Below are 14,855 nucleotides of genomic sequence, written 5' to 3'. Positions count from 1 at the left end.
TTGCATCCATCCATCTTCATCACCGCTTATCCTATAGAGGGTTCCGTTTTGTTTTTTGTTTTTTCAAATAGCCCAAAAACTTGAATTTTGGTCTCATCTAACAAGAGCACCTTCTTCCACGTTTGTTGTGTCTGTTGGTGGCTTGACAAGACTTCAAACGGGACTTTTTAAACGTGCGTTTGAAAAATGGCTTTCTTTTTACCACTCTTCCATCAAGGCCAGATTTGTGCAGTGTGTGATTAATAGTTGTCCCATTGGTAGACACCCCCCCCAACCCCTTCTTTCAAAATCATACCCAAAATAAAGCAAATTTGAAACTTACTGATCTGTTATACTTGCAAGCTTCTCTATTTTAGGTATGGATTAGTTGCAGTTTTATGGTGCGACAGAAAATGAACCCCAAATCTGGAATGATTTAACTCTGGAATTACTCTTGAATCAAGAGTAATTCCAGAGTTAAATGACAAAGATCAGCTTTAGTAAATTTGATTTAATCAAGAGTCTTGATTAAATCAAATTTACTGAAGGTGATCTTTGTCAATTCAGTGTAAATTCTATGTGTGTGTGTTTGTGAAGAGACAGATTAAAATAAAATAAATAAATAAAAATTAAAAGAACTCTGGTCACCCAGGGTTCACATGCAGTACAGTGACCCGTGTAGGAAAGATGAAGCAAGCAGAAGGTTGGGAATGGGATCACCGAGATGCGGGGATTTGGCAAGTAATCCCCAGCGCCTTAATCCTCGTAACAAAAATAAAAAGTCTGTCCTTCCATCTTTTTGTCACGATAAAAGAAAATCTAACATGAAGCTAAACACAATGGAAAATGGTCGAATGATTGCCAAACTCAGTCTTTGATGAAATAAATTAAACTTTTATACTTCAAATGTTTAAATGTAAATAACACAACCTCCGACCTGATCACAGTTCATGTTGCAGGTGTAATTCAAAACTGCCGATACGAACGCTTTTAGTTGCGGGCCTGGCTGGCCCGCGGTCAGATGACGCAGTGGGTGGTGATGAGTTGGTGGGCCATCTCAACGTTGCCGCTGGCCTGGTAGATGAGGGAGAGATTGAAGGCGGCCTCTCTCCTCAGATCCACTTGGTCATCGGCGATACCCTGTTGGTGTGGATGGAGGAAAGTTTTTGAAAACACTGTTGTATTTTCATTTTTATGAGTCTTAGTCATCAAGTAAACAAAAAGGTCCTTAAGACTGCTTGACGTTCCTTCTGTGTGGATGTATTGTAGTATGAAAAAAAAAATACAAATAAATTAATAATTTTAAAAAAAAGCCATAAGGTCATGCACAAGGTATGAGATTCATTGAAAAAAAAAAGACAAAGAGTTAGTTTTATCAACATAAACTGTACTTGCAATGACTTACCATTGAATTACAAGCAGTCTCAATTTTTTTTTTAAATTCGTGAGTAAATGTTTTGTTTTGTTTTTTTTTAAGTTTTTGTTGTGGTTATTTTGTTCCCATGAAATGGGAAAGTACCTCGAGTTTCTGGACAGGCAGTCGAAGAGTCTTCTGGTAATAATGGATGGCTAAATGTGTAAGGCCCATCTGGTGCAATGCCCTGCCCATGTTATACATGCTCTCCTGACACTCCCCACGCAGTTCCACGTACCGCCACAGGAAGGAGAAACCCTAACAAAAGAATTTAAAAAAAAAAAAAAACATGAGAAGATAAGTCCTCAAAGCCACAGGCACAGTCAAACACAACATACCTGAACAACCAGTGGGTGCCTCTTTGCCACAAATTTCTGGGCTGCCATGTGGAAAAAGGTGAGGCCCACAAACAGGTTGAGGAGCGGGTCGTCAGGCCGAGACTGGAAGGCCTGGACGTACTGGGCTGGAGACAAACAACACGACGTCACCTGCACATCGCTCCATTTGCAACCGGATGAGAGTTAATTACGGATGCTGTGTGTGTGTGTGTGTGTGTGTGTGTGTGTGTGTGTGGTACCCAGGGCGTGTTTAAAGCTGCCCGACACCATGGCGTTGTGTCCGCAGAGGATGCAGAGGGCATGGTTTTCGGGATGTTTCAAAAGCAGACGCAGGCAGAAGCGATGATGACGTTGGTGGTGGGAGGATATCGTCAGCTGAAGGGAGCGCAGATGTGAGTGGCCTGCTGCACATGGCCGCATTATTCAGCGTTTCCCAACCTTAATTGTGCCAAGGCGCACATTGTACATGAGAAAAGCTGCCACGGCACACCACCCAACAAAAATGTCCCCCAAAGTATTTGGCGTGACATCCTGAACCGTTTCATTGAACGCAAAGACATGATTTTGTTGTATGAATGACAACAGATGGATACACAGGTTCATTTTTACCTTGAATTGTTTTGCAGTCTACAATATGTAAATACATTGTTGTCCATTACAGGAATGGGGAAATTATGAAAAATAATCACTTTTTGGTCTTACAGTATTTGTTCAAATACTCATTAGGACTTGACAGTGGTAGATGATAAAATCTGATCTTTGAAAACAGCTGTTTCTGGGGCCATCTAATGACTCCAGTTCAGTCCTCCTGAAATAGCGGGATGGTTTTTGTTGCCGTATTAGATTATTACGAATAAATAAATCACGAATTATTATGATTAAAAGGGGATCCCATATCTCGCTATCAAATCTTTACTTTCACAAGTCACAAGGAATATCACTCCAGAAGCCAATGCTAATTTCCTGCTAGCATTTGAAAGGTATTTTACACTGACTGTAGCATTAGCACGGTATGATTTTTATTTTTATTTTTTTTAACGAAACATTTAAATAGATAATGAGTGTAAATCTTTTTTTCTTTCGTGTTGAGTTTTATCGTAAACTCCAACTGCGGCGTCGTGAACCAGCTTAAAAGACGCTTAGGGACGGCAGAGTCACACACGCTGCGTAAGCAACATGGTGCGTTTAGGATCCTTCGACAACATCGGGAACTTGCACACACACCACGCAGTTCGGCACATTAATTGTACTTCTTCAATCGTAAGGTTCTAAGGATCGAGACCGTAAATCGAAATCATAACTTTTGATTCATCGTCCAGCCGTATTTCGCAGAAACAATGTCTTTGAAGATTTCTTTTTTGGGAAGGCGGCAGGTGTGTTCCCCATGAAAGTGAGACAATTGATTGGCATCCCATAAATCCCAAACTTGCATCATGTCAGGCTAAGGTGCTGCGGCACAGTGGTTGGGAATCGCTGCATTAAATGCTGAAAGGAGATTGAAATAAAGCGCTGTGTCTCTTTCTTTACCTGGTTAAATATATTCCAAAGCTGAGGCTGATCCACATTATCCATCAGCATCAATCTGTTGGAAAGGAGGAAACCATGATGAGCAAAGTGACGCGGAGACGATATCATTCACTTCTCAAACCTGATGTAGTTGTAGGCCTTGTGGTGGTCGCGGTCCAGGATGCTGGCCGACAGGCCGAGGAACTCCAGCTCCTTCCTTCTGGGTTTGATGTCGTAGAAGGAGTAGAACTCCATGGCGGACTCGACCATTAGCTCCGCCTCTTCGTAGCGTTGCACGTCGCAGAGTGTCAGGACGCAGCTCAGCAGCAGTTGCCACCAGTCCTCTTTGGACAGGATTTTGGTTTTACCTTTTGCAGGTATCAAAGTATCACCAAGAATTGAGTACCTTATACTTTGTACACTGAACAACATTGCTTCGGTGTGACCGAATGTCATACCAAAATTGAGGGAAAGAGGGAATAACCCGGAAGTACGCTGGCGCTTCCCGTTACGATAAACAAGAACGACAAGGTCAAGAGTTGACGTACATGTGATTTCCAAATAGGCCGCTTCCTGGTCATCGATGTCCGACAACACATTCCCGACCTTCACCAAGCGCAGATGAGTCTCTCCCGACGTGACGACAGAGCGCACGCACACGTTGGCGCGCTGCATGGCCACCTTGGATGCGCAAACGCACACACACACACGTTGCACCCATTTTTACACGCTGCGGTGGACGGGGGGGGGGGGAGAAAGAAATCCCGGTGCAACCTTGAGCAGCATGGACATCATCGTGATGACGGCATCCAAGTAGTGCTGGATGAGTCCCTGCGTTTTCAGTAGCGTGGACCGATGCAGGAGCAGCTTGAGTTCCTGCACACATTTGACGCGCGCCGATGATGTGAGTGTCTGCTTCTTCGCGAAAGAGTCACACACAAAAAAAAAAAAAAATAATAAAATACATCACGTGCCTTTTGTGCCGCAGACGAGTCTTGTGCAAGCGTGTCGTTGTCGTACATGGACTCCAGCGCTTTGAGGGCACACTCCGGCCGACCGAGCTGCTGCTGCAGGGTGGCCAGCGTCAGCCGCGCCTCGAGATGTTGCGGCGCCAACTCCACCACCTTTGTGAAGCTTTCGGCCGCCGCGTTCATTTCGCCCAATGCCTTCAGGCACTCTGCAATGGAGTGTCAGGTTGCTGGTTGCTTATCATGAATGAACGCATTCTCTCGCCACAATTTGGGCTCCTCTACTCATGCGTTTGTGTGTGACTATTCGTTATATGAAGAAATATCACTCTCGGAACCGAAAGCAAGTTTCCTATTAGCGTGTCAATGGGATTTTAAATGGACTGCTAGCATTAGCACTAGCAATGTTTCTCAAATGAAATATGTCACACGCACACACCCACCGCTGTTCAATGACAATGTTTCTATGATTGTGAGAATCCCAAATTAAACTGAGTTTCAATTTCAATTAATTGCCCGGCCCGACATTACGGGTGCAATTTGGTTTAAAATGCCCCTTCACCGGAAAACACGGTGGACTCTGCTACCGTATTTTCCACACTAAAAGGCGCACTGGATTATGAGGCGCACCTTCAATGAATGGTCTATTTTGTAATTTTTTTTCATATATTGGACGCACCGCATTATGAGATGCAATCTACAGTGCATCCACTAGATGGAGCTACAGTCAAGAAACGCCGACAGAACGATCAGATGTCAGTAAAACTTATTGAATAAAGCAGCGACACAGTTCACTTAACCGACAGCAAGTTAGAACATTGACTCGTTAACATTGAACTCCCTTGCCGCTGCTCTATTTCCGTGTCCAACTGCGAAACTGATCGCCTTAAATCTGAACTCTGCGTTGTCAGCATGTCTCGAGCAAGGAGCCATTTTGGGGTTGAAATATTACCGTAATGACCATACATAAGGCGCATCGGATTTTAAGGCACGCTTTGAGCTTTTAAGAAAATGGAAGGCTTTTAGGTACGCTTTTTAGTGCGGAAATACGGAAATCATTTTCCAATCCCAGATTGGTCTCTCCCTGCCTTGCGTCTCCTGAGCCGCTCTGTCCCTCCAACTCCTGTCTGGTGCCTCAGGTGACATGTGCGGCCACTTCTAATGGGACTGAAGTCTAAGATGAAGCTAAGAGGTGATCATTTTTCTCACGCTGGTCTCAAATCACGGAACGGCATCGCAGTGCGCGTTCGAAAAGTCCCTTCGCATTCCAGTATTCAAAGCCGCCTTCCTTACCGAAGACTCGAAATCAAAAACAGGTGTAGATGAGCGTGAACGTTTTTTTTTTTTTTTTTTTTGTCTGTGTGCTATCATTGGCAGATGCCCCCCTCAAGACCTCTCTAAAAGTGTACGCAAGCCTACCTGCGTGTCGAAGCCAGACGACGGCCAGGTTGTATTTCTCCGAAATGACAAGCGCAGACAGCAAAGGTAGAGCGGCCAGGTAGGCTCCCTTGTCCAGGTAGGCCTCCCCCACGTCCAGGTATAAGTCTCCGATCTCCTCTGCGCTTTGCTCCATCAGTGAGGACACCAGCGCCTGGGTGGTGAAAGCCAGAGGGAAAAGTTCTCACGCCGTCGGCCCCCCCCGGTCTGAAATATGGAAGGCTTGTAAAGTCGTCCGCTACCTCCAGTGGCGCGCAGATGCCCTTATGGATGAGGCAGACAATCAGCTTGGCCTTCAGGTCCACCGGAATGCCGTCCGGAAACTGCACATCCTTGATTTCGGCTGCAGAACAACAACGCATCCTCAGATGGATCTTCAGATTGGAATCTTGTCGACCGCTTCATCTTATTTGCGTCGCATGAAGCTTGCGTTGCTGTCCGTGACATTTTCTTTTCGTCACGGAGCAGAAACTCTCAGTTTTAGCGCGCGTGCGACTTACACGTGTCCGCCGATTCCGTTTCTGCTGTGATCGCAGGCTGCGCCTCCTCATTCTTCAATGTCTTCTCTGGCGTATTCTCATCTTTACTGGGGGTCTCCGAGTGACTTTCATCCCGGATTAGAACCACACCCACAAAACGGACCAAGACCTGAAGGAGGACACACGGGTACTGAGACATTGACAACCAACGTTATCTGCGGCCGGTCTAAGGTGCGCCTGAGAACCTGCAAAGCCTTGTCGTATTGATGGTCGGTGATGTAGAGCTCAGCGGCCATGTTGACGATGTCATCGCTGACCAGGTTGGGGTGTCGTGCCAGAGCCGCCTCAATTACACCGAGCGCCGAAGGCAGGTCGCCACTTTCATAATAACTCCTAAGCAGTGAAGAGATATATAGATATAAGATATATGCAGTTGCATATATGATTATATCTTATATTTTATATTGCATTCTGTACTGTGTACGGTTCATTAAAAAAATATATTTGTGCATGCAAATACTTTTTTTTTCCTACTTTCTTCCCTCAAAATTTTGCTGCTGTAGATTGAGAATTTCTCCATTGTGAGACAAATAAAGGTTTTCTTATCTTATCTTATCTTAAGACACGGGTAAGCCGTACAAGACGTGCATTCACAACCACGCGCAATTTTCCAAATGGGGCGTGCTAGGTTTTACACAATTTTTGGGGCCGATCACAAAGGAAATCGGTACTCGCATGCATCAAAGACCATTCGTGACGTGAATCAAAGGCATTACGGGTGCTGGCAAAATGTGCATTCAATGCAAAATATCGGCCGGACGATCAAATGGTTGTAAAGTGCACTCGTTGTCGGGGCGCGTTGCCTACTTGGCCATGTCCTTGGAGAGCTGCATGAAGTGCTCGCCCTCCTCCATCGGCAGCAGGGAGAGAATTCTGCGGTAGCCATCCATGCACTGCCTGTGCTCCCCCAGACGCATGAGGAGGCTGCAGCGGTCCCACAGGTAGCGCACGTTTGTGGGAGCGTACTTGACGGCTGCGGGATGAAGTGGTCATTTTACAGCTGTTCCCACCAAAACAACGCACTTTATCCTAGCATTATTGCACAACCTTTACCGAGCCAAGACACTTATTTTACCTTACAAAAAAAAAGTTGAGGATTATTTCCTCAAAAGCAAAAAAAGTTGATCAGTCTGAACATGAAATTTCTTGTCTTTGTCGTGTATTCAATGAAATCGAGGTTGAACATGATTTGCATTCTGTTTTGAATTAAGTTGAACACAACGCCGCAACCGTCGACCTTAGAGTGCAGAGGTTGTGGGTTTGATTCCGGCTCTGGCCTCCCTGTGGGGAATTTGCATGTTCTCCCCATGCCTGTGTGGGTTTTCTCCGGGTACTCCGGTTTCCTCCCACATTCCAAAAACATGCGTGGCAGGTGTGAGTGTGAGCGCGGATGGTTGTTCGTCTGTTTGTGCCTTGTGATTGGCTGGCAACCAGTTGAGGGTGTCCCCCGCCTACTGCCCGAAGACGGCCGGGATAGGCTGCAGCAAGCCCCTCGACCCTCGTGAGGATAAAGCGGATCGAAAATGGATGGATGGATGGACAGCGCCGCAACATCAATGAAATTGGGTTTGTATTTTAATTTCTGGTTGTCCTTTTCAGTGATGTTTACATTTAAGTTTCGGCAGTGTAATAAATACAAGGCACGCCTGAATAAAAAAGGCCATGAGAAAAAAAATAAATAAAAAAAGAAAGACATAGGCAGGCAGACCTTTGTTGTAGCAGACTAGAGCTTGCCGCACGTTGTCCTGTTCCAGCGAGACCTCGGCGAGCCTGATCCACTCCTCGCAGTCGGACGGGTTCAAGTGGGCGGCGATCAAGCTGAACTGCAGCGCTTTGTCCATGTCGCCTTCGTCCTCGTAGATCATGGCCAGCGTGGAGAAAGGATCGTAAGCCAGCGGCGCTGGAATGTGCCGGGAGAAGACGAGGATTGGATCATGATAGACAATGCAAAAAAAATAATAAAAAAATAAAAAACAGGTGCCCACCTTGTCGTATGATCTCCATACACATGGCGATGGCATCGGCTTTCTCTCCTCTGGCGTAGCGAATGTTCGCCTCACCCATCAGGCCTCTGAGCGCCCGGGGAAGTTTACTGCGGCTGCGTCGTTCCTGGAACCATGGCAAGAGGAAAATGAGATCGAGGGTCAGAGTGATTCATTCCCGGGAAAAGCTCCCAAATTGTTGGAATTTTGTAACCCAACCCACCTTCATCATTTTCTTGTTTTCGCGGTTTAGCTCCATCTCCAGCGCAAGCACGTCTCCAACTGTCATGTCCTCACGTTCCTGGTCTTCACTTTCAAACTTTTTCCTCACGCTCGGTTTCTTACCCTTCACTTTCAATTTCAACTTTTCCTTTTGCTTGTCATCGTCGTCATCGTCCTCCTCCTCCTCTTCTTCTTCTTCGTCCTCTTCCTCCTCCACTGCGAAATCTTCGTCATTCTTGTCGTCAACATAGCCCAAGCTGTCATTATCCTCATCCGACAATACTTGGTCGGTGGATTCTCCAAGCATTGAGGCAAAGGCTTGCAGAACATCAGGGCTGATTCCTTCTTCTAAGAGGGGAGGTGAAGGAGGGAATGGGGTGAATCAACAACTTTTAAAAAGTCAAATTTGACGACAACTGAAGTGGTGGGGCCCGCAGCGATGTTTTTGGGTTTTTTTTCCTTCTTTGTGGCGCAAAATCACAACCAGCATCCCTGGGTCCAATTTTGAGAGATGATAGTATGTTGAATAATCAATCACAGAGATCAGAACGTCATCAAGGACCCAATACTTGCTTTGAGGGTTGTCGCCAGAGAACTGGAAAATTGTCACCTTGGGTCACATGATTTTCAAATTACTGCATGTTCTTCTTCAGTCATTCTCAAACTTTTTATACCAAATAACACCTTTAAAAAAACGAGCCGAGTACCACACCACCATTGCAACCTTTAAAATGTCGTGGCGTCGTATGACTGAAATAACAATTAAGTGTAATAAATTCATAAGCTGTACTTAAAATTTTTTAAGTTTAAGTAAAAGTTGTACCTAAATAAATGTTTTTAAAAAATAAACAAGATTCTCTCTGTTGAACTCGACTGAAATGTAATTATAATTCTATATTTAAAAAAAAACAACAACATACAGGCCACTCTAACAAGATGCACTTTTAATTCAATGACTATTAATGCGACTTCTGAAATTAATGCGACTTCTGAAAAACCGTCAACACCTTTTCGCCCTATTTGCTGATGCCACTGACGAAATACATGTATGACATTTATGGCAAACTTCTGGTCAGACACGCAAAACGTTGCGGCGCTACAATTTACCAGTTTTCACATGGATGTCTGTCGAGGTGGAAGGCTGCGCCACCTCCTCATTTTCAACTGACGCTTCTGCCTCCTGAAAGACAAACAAGAATTTGTAAGTTACTCGCGAGCCACTTTTCCTTGATTTAATCACATCTAAAAAGGAGGGTCAAATGACGCAATTTGTAGAACCTGAACCAAAACGTAATTCTTTAATATATTCTCATTTTGTGGATTTTGTGTTACTTTAGGAATAGAAAGCAAAGTTCCGGTTGCATAGACGGCATCTAGTTGATTCATAATGCTGGCAAACGTCCATACGGGTCTCATTTGACAAAATAGTATGTAAGTTTTGCTCAAATTTGCATTTGGGATTCTCGAAGCCAGATGGGAGCAGACATACCTTGGCTTTCCTCTCGTCTCTCCTCCTGTCAAACTCCTCAAATGTAATCCTCCCTTCTAGGTAGTCGATAAGTTCAGCGCTGAACCCTGACATCTTGCTTTGCTTTGGCTGCTATTTCACAGCCAACTCAAACAACTATCAAATCACATTATAACCCCATCAACGCTTTCACGTTTACGTTTCCGTAGGGAAGCGCGCTTGCTTATACGTTACTTTCATTTTGCTTCCGGGAGCACAAAGTCATGTGACTGTAAGCTTTCCGGGTTTATGCAGTTAAATGCGACTCAATATAACAGCGACCTCTGGTGGTGAAAGATAGAAACATCACCAACGACGGCAACGTCGTGATCAAACTCGCTAATAACGTGCGACTAAACTGCTAATGTTTACGTGGGCAGGCAAACTCTGCTCGCATTTCCATACTTTCCCCCTTGATCACTTGGGTGCTACTTGTTGAAATGATTCAACGGGTTTCTTATATTGCCTTGTCTTTTTAGCCATACCACGCACAACAGCTTCCTCCTCCCCGTCGCTCTAGCGAGACCGCTCGGGAGGGACTTCTCTTGTCAAAATAGTTTCATCTTCGGAAGTCGCGAAGACCCTCCAGCTGCGTGTTTCCTTGTACGTTTGGTCAATTTGTCACTATTGCGTTCCGTTTACCGCTTTTTCTTTCGTTTATTGGCGGATTCTGTTTATTTAGACGAGCAAACCAAGGTTGGAGGGAGAACTCCGATTGCCTAGAGTCGCGCACATTTCCCACGTCACGTCTGATTTGAGTAAATTTGTTCACAGCTTGCAGGTCTGTCTCTGTGTGGCCCGGTCCCGAACGGCCTAGGCCCGGTTACGGTCCGCGGACCGGTTGTTAGGGACGGGGCTGTGGACATTTTCAAGACCAATATTGAAATGAACCAATAACGATAAATTACATTTTAAGACACGCTGAAGTGTATTTCAAATCGAAACAAAAGCGTAACCCAGACAAGAACAAGTCAAATCAACGTAACTGCGTGCTTTATTGATGTACAGTAAAGCATTTTGTTTCATAATACAGTAGTAATAAGGCATAGATTTGGTGGAGTCTGATATGCTGTGAAGTATTGCGTTGCAAGAATGACACACACAAAAGTTAGAAATGATCAACCAATTCAGTGTCTTGATCAAAACAAAAATGATGCTGGGTCATGCGGCAGAATGTGAGTGTGTGTGTGTATCACTCTTTCATCGATTACAGATGGATTTCATTTCGCCACTCATGCATGCTTAGTAATAACCGCACAACATCAAAACAAAATACACTGAAAACAAAGACATAAACACTATTAAAATGAATACCTGTACACAGATAATATCAAGGTACTCCATGTACAAGGTATGACAGTAGTAGTAGTAGCTGGTGAGTAATGAAGTGCCTCGACAGAGAAGACAAACGCAGTGAATGCATTCAAAACATTCTCATTTCAAGCGCCATTAAAGGACTTGGCTACAGTAGAGCAACAAACTCTGCATTTGAATTACGAGGACCGTGATATCGGAAACTTAAATAATTTGTGATCAATTTGACTCATGTTAAAGTTAGCAGCCTCAACGGAAAAAAAAACAAAAACAATCTTATAGTACTTAAGACAGGAAGAGATTGAACTCGAAATCGAAAAGCCAGTGTGCAGTTTTGAAACCAACAAGCTGTGACTAAACTTGAACGTCACACACGCCAGTGCCAGTGTCTGATTTCTTTTACAATCTCAAGCAAAACGCCACGACACAAATGAAAACGGAGTTCAACTTGCCCAAAAACTTTCAGCAAGGCTAAATTGCAACGTCAAGTATGTTTGGGCGGCCAATTGGCCATGTTAAAGCCACAAATGAACAAAGCCGCCACGAACACAGACAGCCGCGTTTTGAAAATAATCCAATCCAATCCAGTGTCTGATTCTACCCTATGACATGCAATTTTCACTTTTTTTGTTCATCCAAGGATGACAAAATCATTTCTTGGATATGGACATTAAATGTTGAGAAGCTTATTGAAGATGGATGACGGAGAACAAAAGTGTGAATACGGTACTGCATCGGGACCAACACACACACACACACACACACACACACACACACACACACACACACACACACACACACACACACACACACACACACACACACACACACACACACACACAACGTACTGTAAAGTTCCAGGATGCCTGCATTACCTTAACAGTATTGTACGTTGTTATATGAAGACATTTTCCTCTTAGTAAACACCCTCATTATTACAATCAATCTTCCTCTTTTTTTTTTAATAAAAATGTCTGAAATGCTTATTTTCCAGTTACAAAGATGCAAACATATTACCACACTAAACACTTATTTGTATTTTACTTTGTTGCCCGCCCCGCCCCAAAATCATGTTGTGTGTGTGTTTTTTTTTTTTTTTTTTTTTTTTAATACAATTGCATAGAAGTTTAAAAACCAGCCCCCCCTCCCCCCTTCAATAAAACAACTTCGGGACATTTAAGAAACTACTAAATGTACAAGTTATTTTATTTGATTTTAACTCATCATTGCTGGAACTGCAATCCTTCACAAAAATAGACGATTTATATTGTGTTTGTAAAGTCTGTCTCCAATTCAGCTGTACTGACTAAGAAATAGGAAGAGGTGGTGTGCGCAGTGTCAGAAGGGCGGCGCCTTGATGGCGCTCGGCTCCTCCGTCATGACGTTGACCAGGGACTCCATAGCGCGGCCCAGATCGTCGGCCATGTGGAACAGACTTCCGATGCTCGGACCTGCCGAGCGGGAAAGAGTTGGGGAAACTAAGTGAACAATGATCATAGTGGGGGGAAAAAAATAAAATAAAAATCACCGTAACTTTGCTTATTCGGAACGCAGAAAGACGTGGAGGAGTTTTTTTCTAGTAGTTTACTCATGAAAAAAAATAATTGTGCAAAAAAATGTTGAATTACTCTAATTCTTTGTTGTCAGTACCAATGCTTTGAAATTGGCAATTTGTAAGCAATGAAGAAAAAAAAAAAAGAACTTTATGATTCAAATTCGGCAAATGGTTGCCGGTCCGTGAAAAGCATGTACTTGTCTAAAGCGGTATGTCATGCTTATAAATCAATGTGAGGTGTCAAGCCAAAAAAAAAAAAAAAAAAAAAAAAAAGGCATTCCCCTTAAGGCCACGCTATTAAAGAGGGGCTTGTCATACTTGTTAAAACAGTCTGAACTTGACACTCGAACAGAAAAAAACAAATATGATACCTGACATACTGCTTAGAATGGACTGGACCGACGCTAACCCAAAATGCTGTAGCTTCAACTGGATTTTTCCAGAACTTTTTTTGGTTACGGTCTATGCGAGGGTCCGGCAACCTTTTCCACTTAAGGAGCCATTTTGACCCCGTTTCCACGGAAAAGACAACACTGGGAACCGCAAGCACATTTTGACATATGAAACGACGCACAAGTGTTTATTTTGGAAATGTCTTCATCTTTGGCCTACCTGAGGTCGAAAGTCTGGGTAAACGTACGGGGCTTTGCCGTGCTGTCGGATATTTAGAGTGACGGAAAATAATACAATATATAAATAATTTTATTTTAAATATTTTGAGATCACAATAATCTGACAATTGTGAGTATCGTTTTTTTCTTGTCCCTTTATTCTTCTGCTCAACAAACTGGATAAAAATTGTGCCCCCCCCCCGCCCTCCCGACCCCAAAATAAAAGTTTTAATTTGAATCTTGTTGTACGGATCCAGCCAAAAGAGGCCAGTGAAGAGAGTCGAAAGACTAACCTCTCATTGGGCTCCCCTTCTCCCTCCTGGCCCACAAAGAAAAGTACGAAAGGAAGAGAAGGAAGGAGGAAAATCAGAATCAGGCACAGAAAGGACGAAGAGAGACAAAGTTGAAGAGAAAGCTCGACAAGAATGGAGCGAGTGTTGCAAGTGAGCAAAAAGCAGACTTCTTTACCTTGGCTGTGAGGAAACGAGTTGTTGAGCTGTTCCATCACTTCCTCCAGTCCACTTGTGTCTTGGGAAGGAGTGGAAAACTCGTCATCGCCTGAAACAGCGACGGGGGTACATGAAGGACATTTTCAGCTCATGCAAACTTGAGTCCACATGTAGGATTCGCCTTTTTTTTTTTTTTTTTGTACATACAAAGTCAGAATTTGATTTGTCGTTTTTACCAACGGCCATAAAAGCATAATAGCGCATCGTGAAACGACAGGGGCTTGACGATTTGAAAAAATAATCAATTGGAAACATTTTCCCGCTTAAAATTCGGATTGCGATTTAATATGCAAATGATTTTTTTCAACAAGGCCTTCTGCCGGCGTATCTTTTAACAAGCACGCAAAAAATGAATCCGAATTACAAAAAAGATTCAAATCAGATTCATGACAATGGGGAACAATCTGAAGGGGAAAAAATGGTCGAGTTAGATTCTGTAGCGTCTTATAGTGCAGAAAATACGCTCCATCCTTTGCCATCCCCAAAAATGACATTTTTGGCCACAAATCAAGTACAGCCCGATTTTAGTTTGAACCGACAGTCCAGTGGTATGGGTTGTGCTTTTTAGGTTCCAAGTTACAAAGTATTTCAGCGACAAACAATTGAATATCCCGGCGCGTCCTGCAAAGGAAAAGCCGCAAGCGGGAGCGTCCGTCTCCTCACCCATCGTGTCAGTGGTCTGGCTGGCGGCCATCCGCAGCTGAGGCAGCGAGCAGTCGGAGCGTTGAGACGAGGTGGAAGGGGAGGACAAAGCGGTGCCGTTCACCTTGGAATCCGTCTGTTGACAAAATACGCGTCAGACACACGGCCAAACGTAAAAAATGCACGTTGCAAAGTGCAGTGGTGCTTGAACAAAGTACAGGATGTGTTTTGTGCTTGCATTTTCCATTTTTTTTAATGCAGGTCTTTTGAAGTGTACCTTTTTCCAAGCCACTGGTCCTAAATAAGTGAGCGTTGAGAAAAAAAAAAAAAAA

At 43.9% G+C, this 14,855-nt stretch overlaps 2 protein-coding genes and 2 long non-coding RNA genes across 4 annotated transcripts; 1 reads left to right on the top strand and 3 right to left on the bottom strand.

Annotated features, from left to right (window-relative positions):
- Positions 1-852: 852 nt before the first annotated feature.
- Positions 853-10,112, bottom strand: gtf3c3 (general transcription factor IIIC, polypeptide 3). Its single transcript, XM_019857446.1, has 19 exons — positions 9,875-10,112; positions 9,493-9,565; positions 8,387-8,733; positions 8,167-8,290; positions 7,890-8,081; positions 6,989-7,154; positions 6,367-6,514; positions 6,143-6,290; positions 5,885-5,985; positions 5,625-5,796; positions 4,212-4,414; positions 4,012-4,113; positions 3,786-3,918; positions 3,380-3,605; positions 3,259-3,313; positions 1,971-2,106; positions 1,732-1,856; positions 1,499-1,651; positions 853-1,119 (listed from the first exon to the last, which is right to left on the bottom strand). Exons 1-19 carry the CDS (start codon positions 9,965-9,967, stop codon positions 997-999), a joined length of 2,820 nt encoding a protein of 939 aa, XP_019713005.1. The 5' UTR covers positions 9,968-10,112; the 3' UTR covers positions 853-996.
- LOC109507793 (uncharacterized) lies at positions 1,925-11,165 on the top strand. Its single transcript, XR_002166532.1, has 2 exons — positions 1,925-1,966; positions 11,073-11,165. It is a non-coding gene; the product is annotated as an uncharacterized LOC109507793 (long non-coding RNA).
- Positions 11,166-12,169: 1,004 nt separating this feature from the next.
- On the bottom strand, positions 12,170-14,677 carry LOC109507774 (dystrophin-like; the record flags this gene model as incomplete). The annotated part of the gene is made up of 3 exons (XM_019857423.1): positions 12,170-12,657; positions 13,841-13,930; positions 14,545-14,677. Coding segments are annotated over 3 exons (336 nt in total), but the record flags the coding sequence as incomplete, so codon positions are not given.
- Positions 13,215-13,669, bottom strand: LOC109507795 (uncharacterized). Its single transcript, XR_002166534.1, has 2 exons — positions 13,586-13,669; positions 13,215-13,539 (listed from the first exon to the last, which is right to left on the bottom strand). It is a non-coding gene; the product is annotated as an uncharacterized LOC109507795 (long non-coding RNA).
- Positions 14,678-14,855: the final 178 nt, after the last annotated feature.

This window comes from Hippocampus comes, unplaced genomic scaffold (genome assembly GCF_001891065.2).
Source record: "Hippocampus comes isolate QL1 unplaced genomic scaffold, H_comes_QL1_v1.1 scaffold256, whole genome shotgun sequence".
Classification (NCBI taxonomy): Eukaryota; Metazoa; Chordata; class Actinopteri; order Syngnathiformes; family Syngnathidae; genus Hippocampus; species Hippocampus comes.
This window is presented reverse-complemented; position numbering and strand designations above follow the sequence as displayed.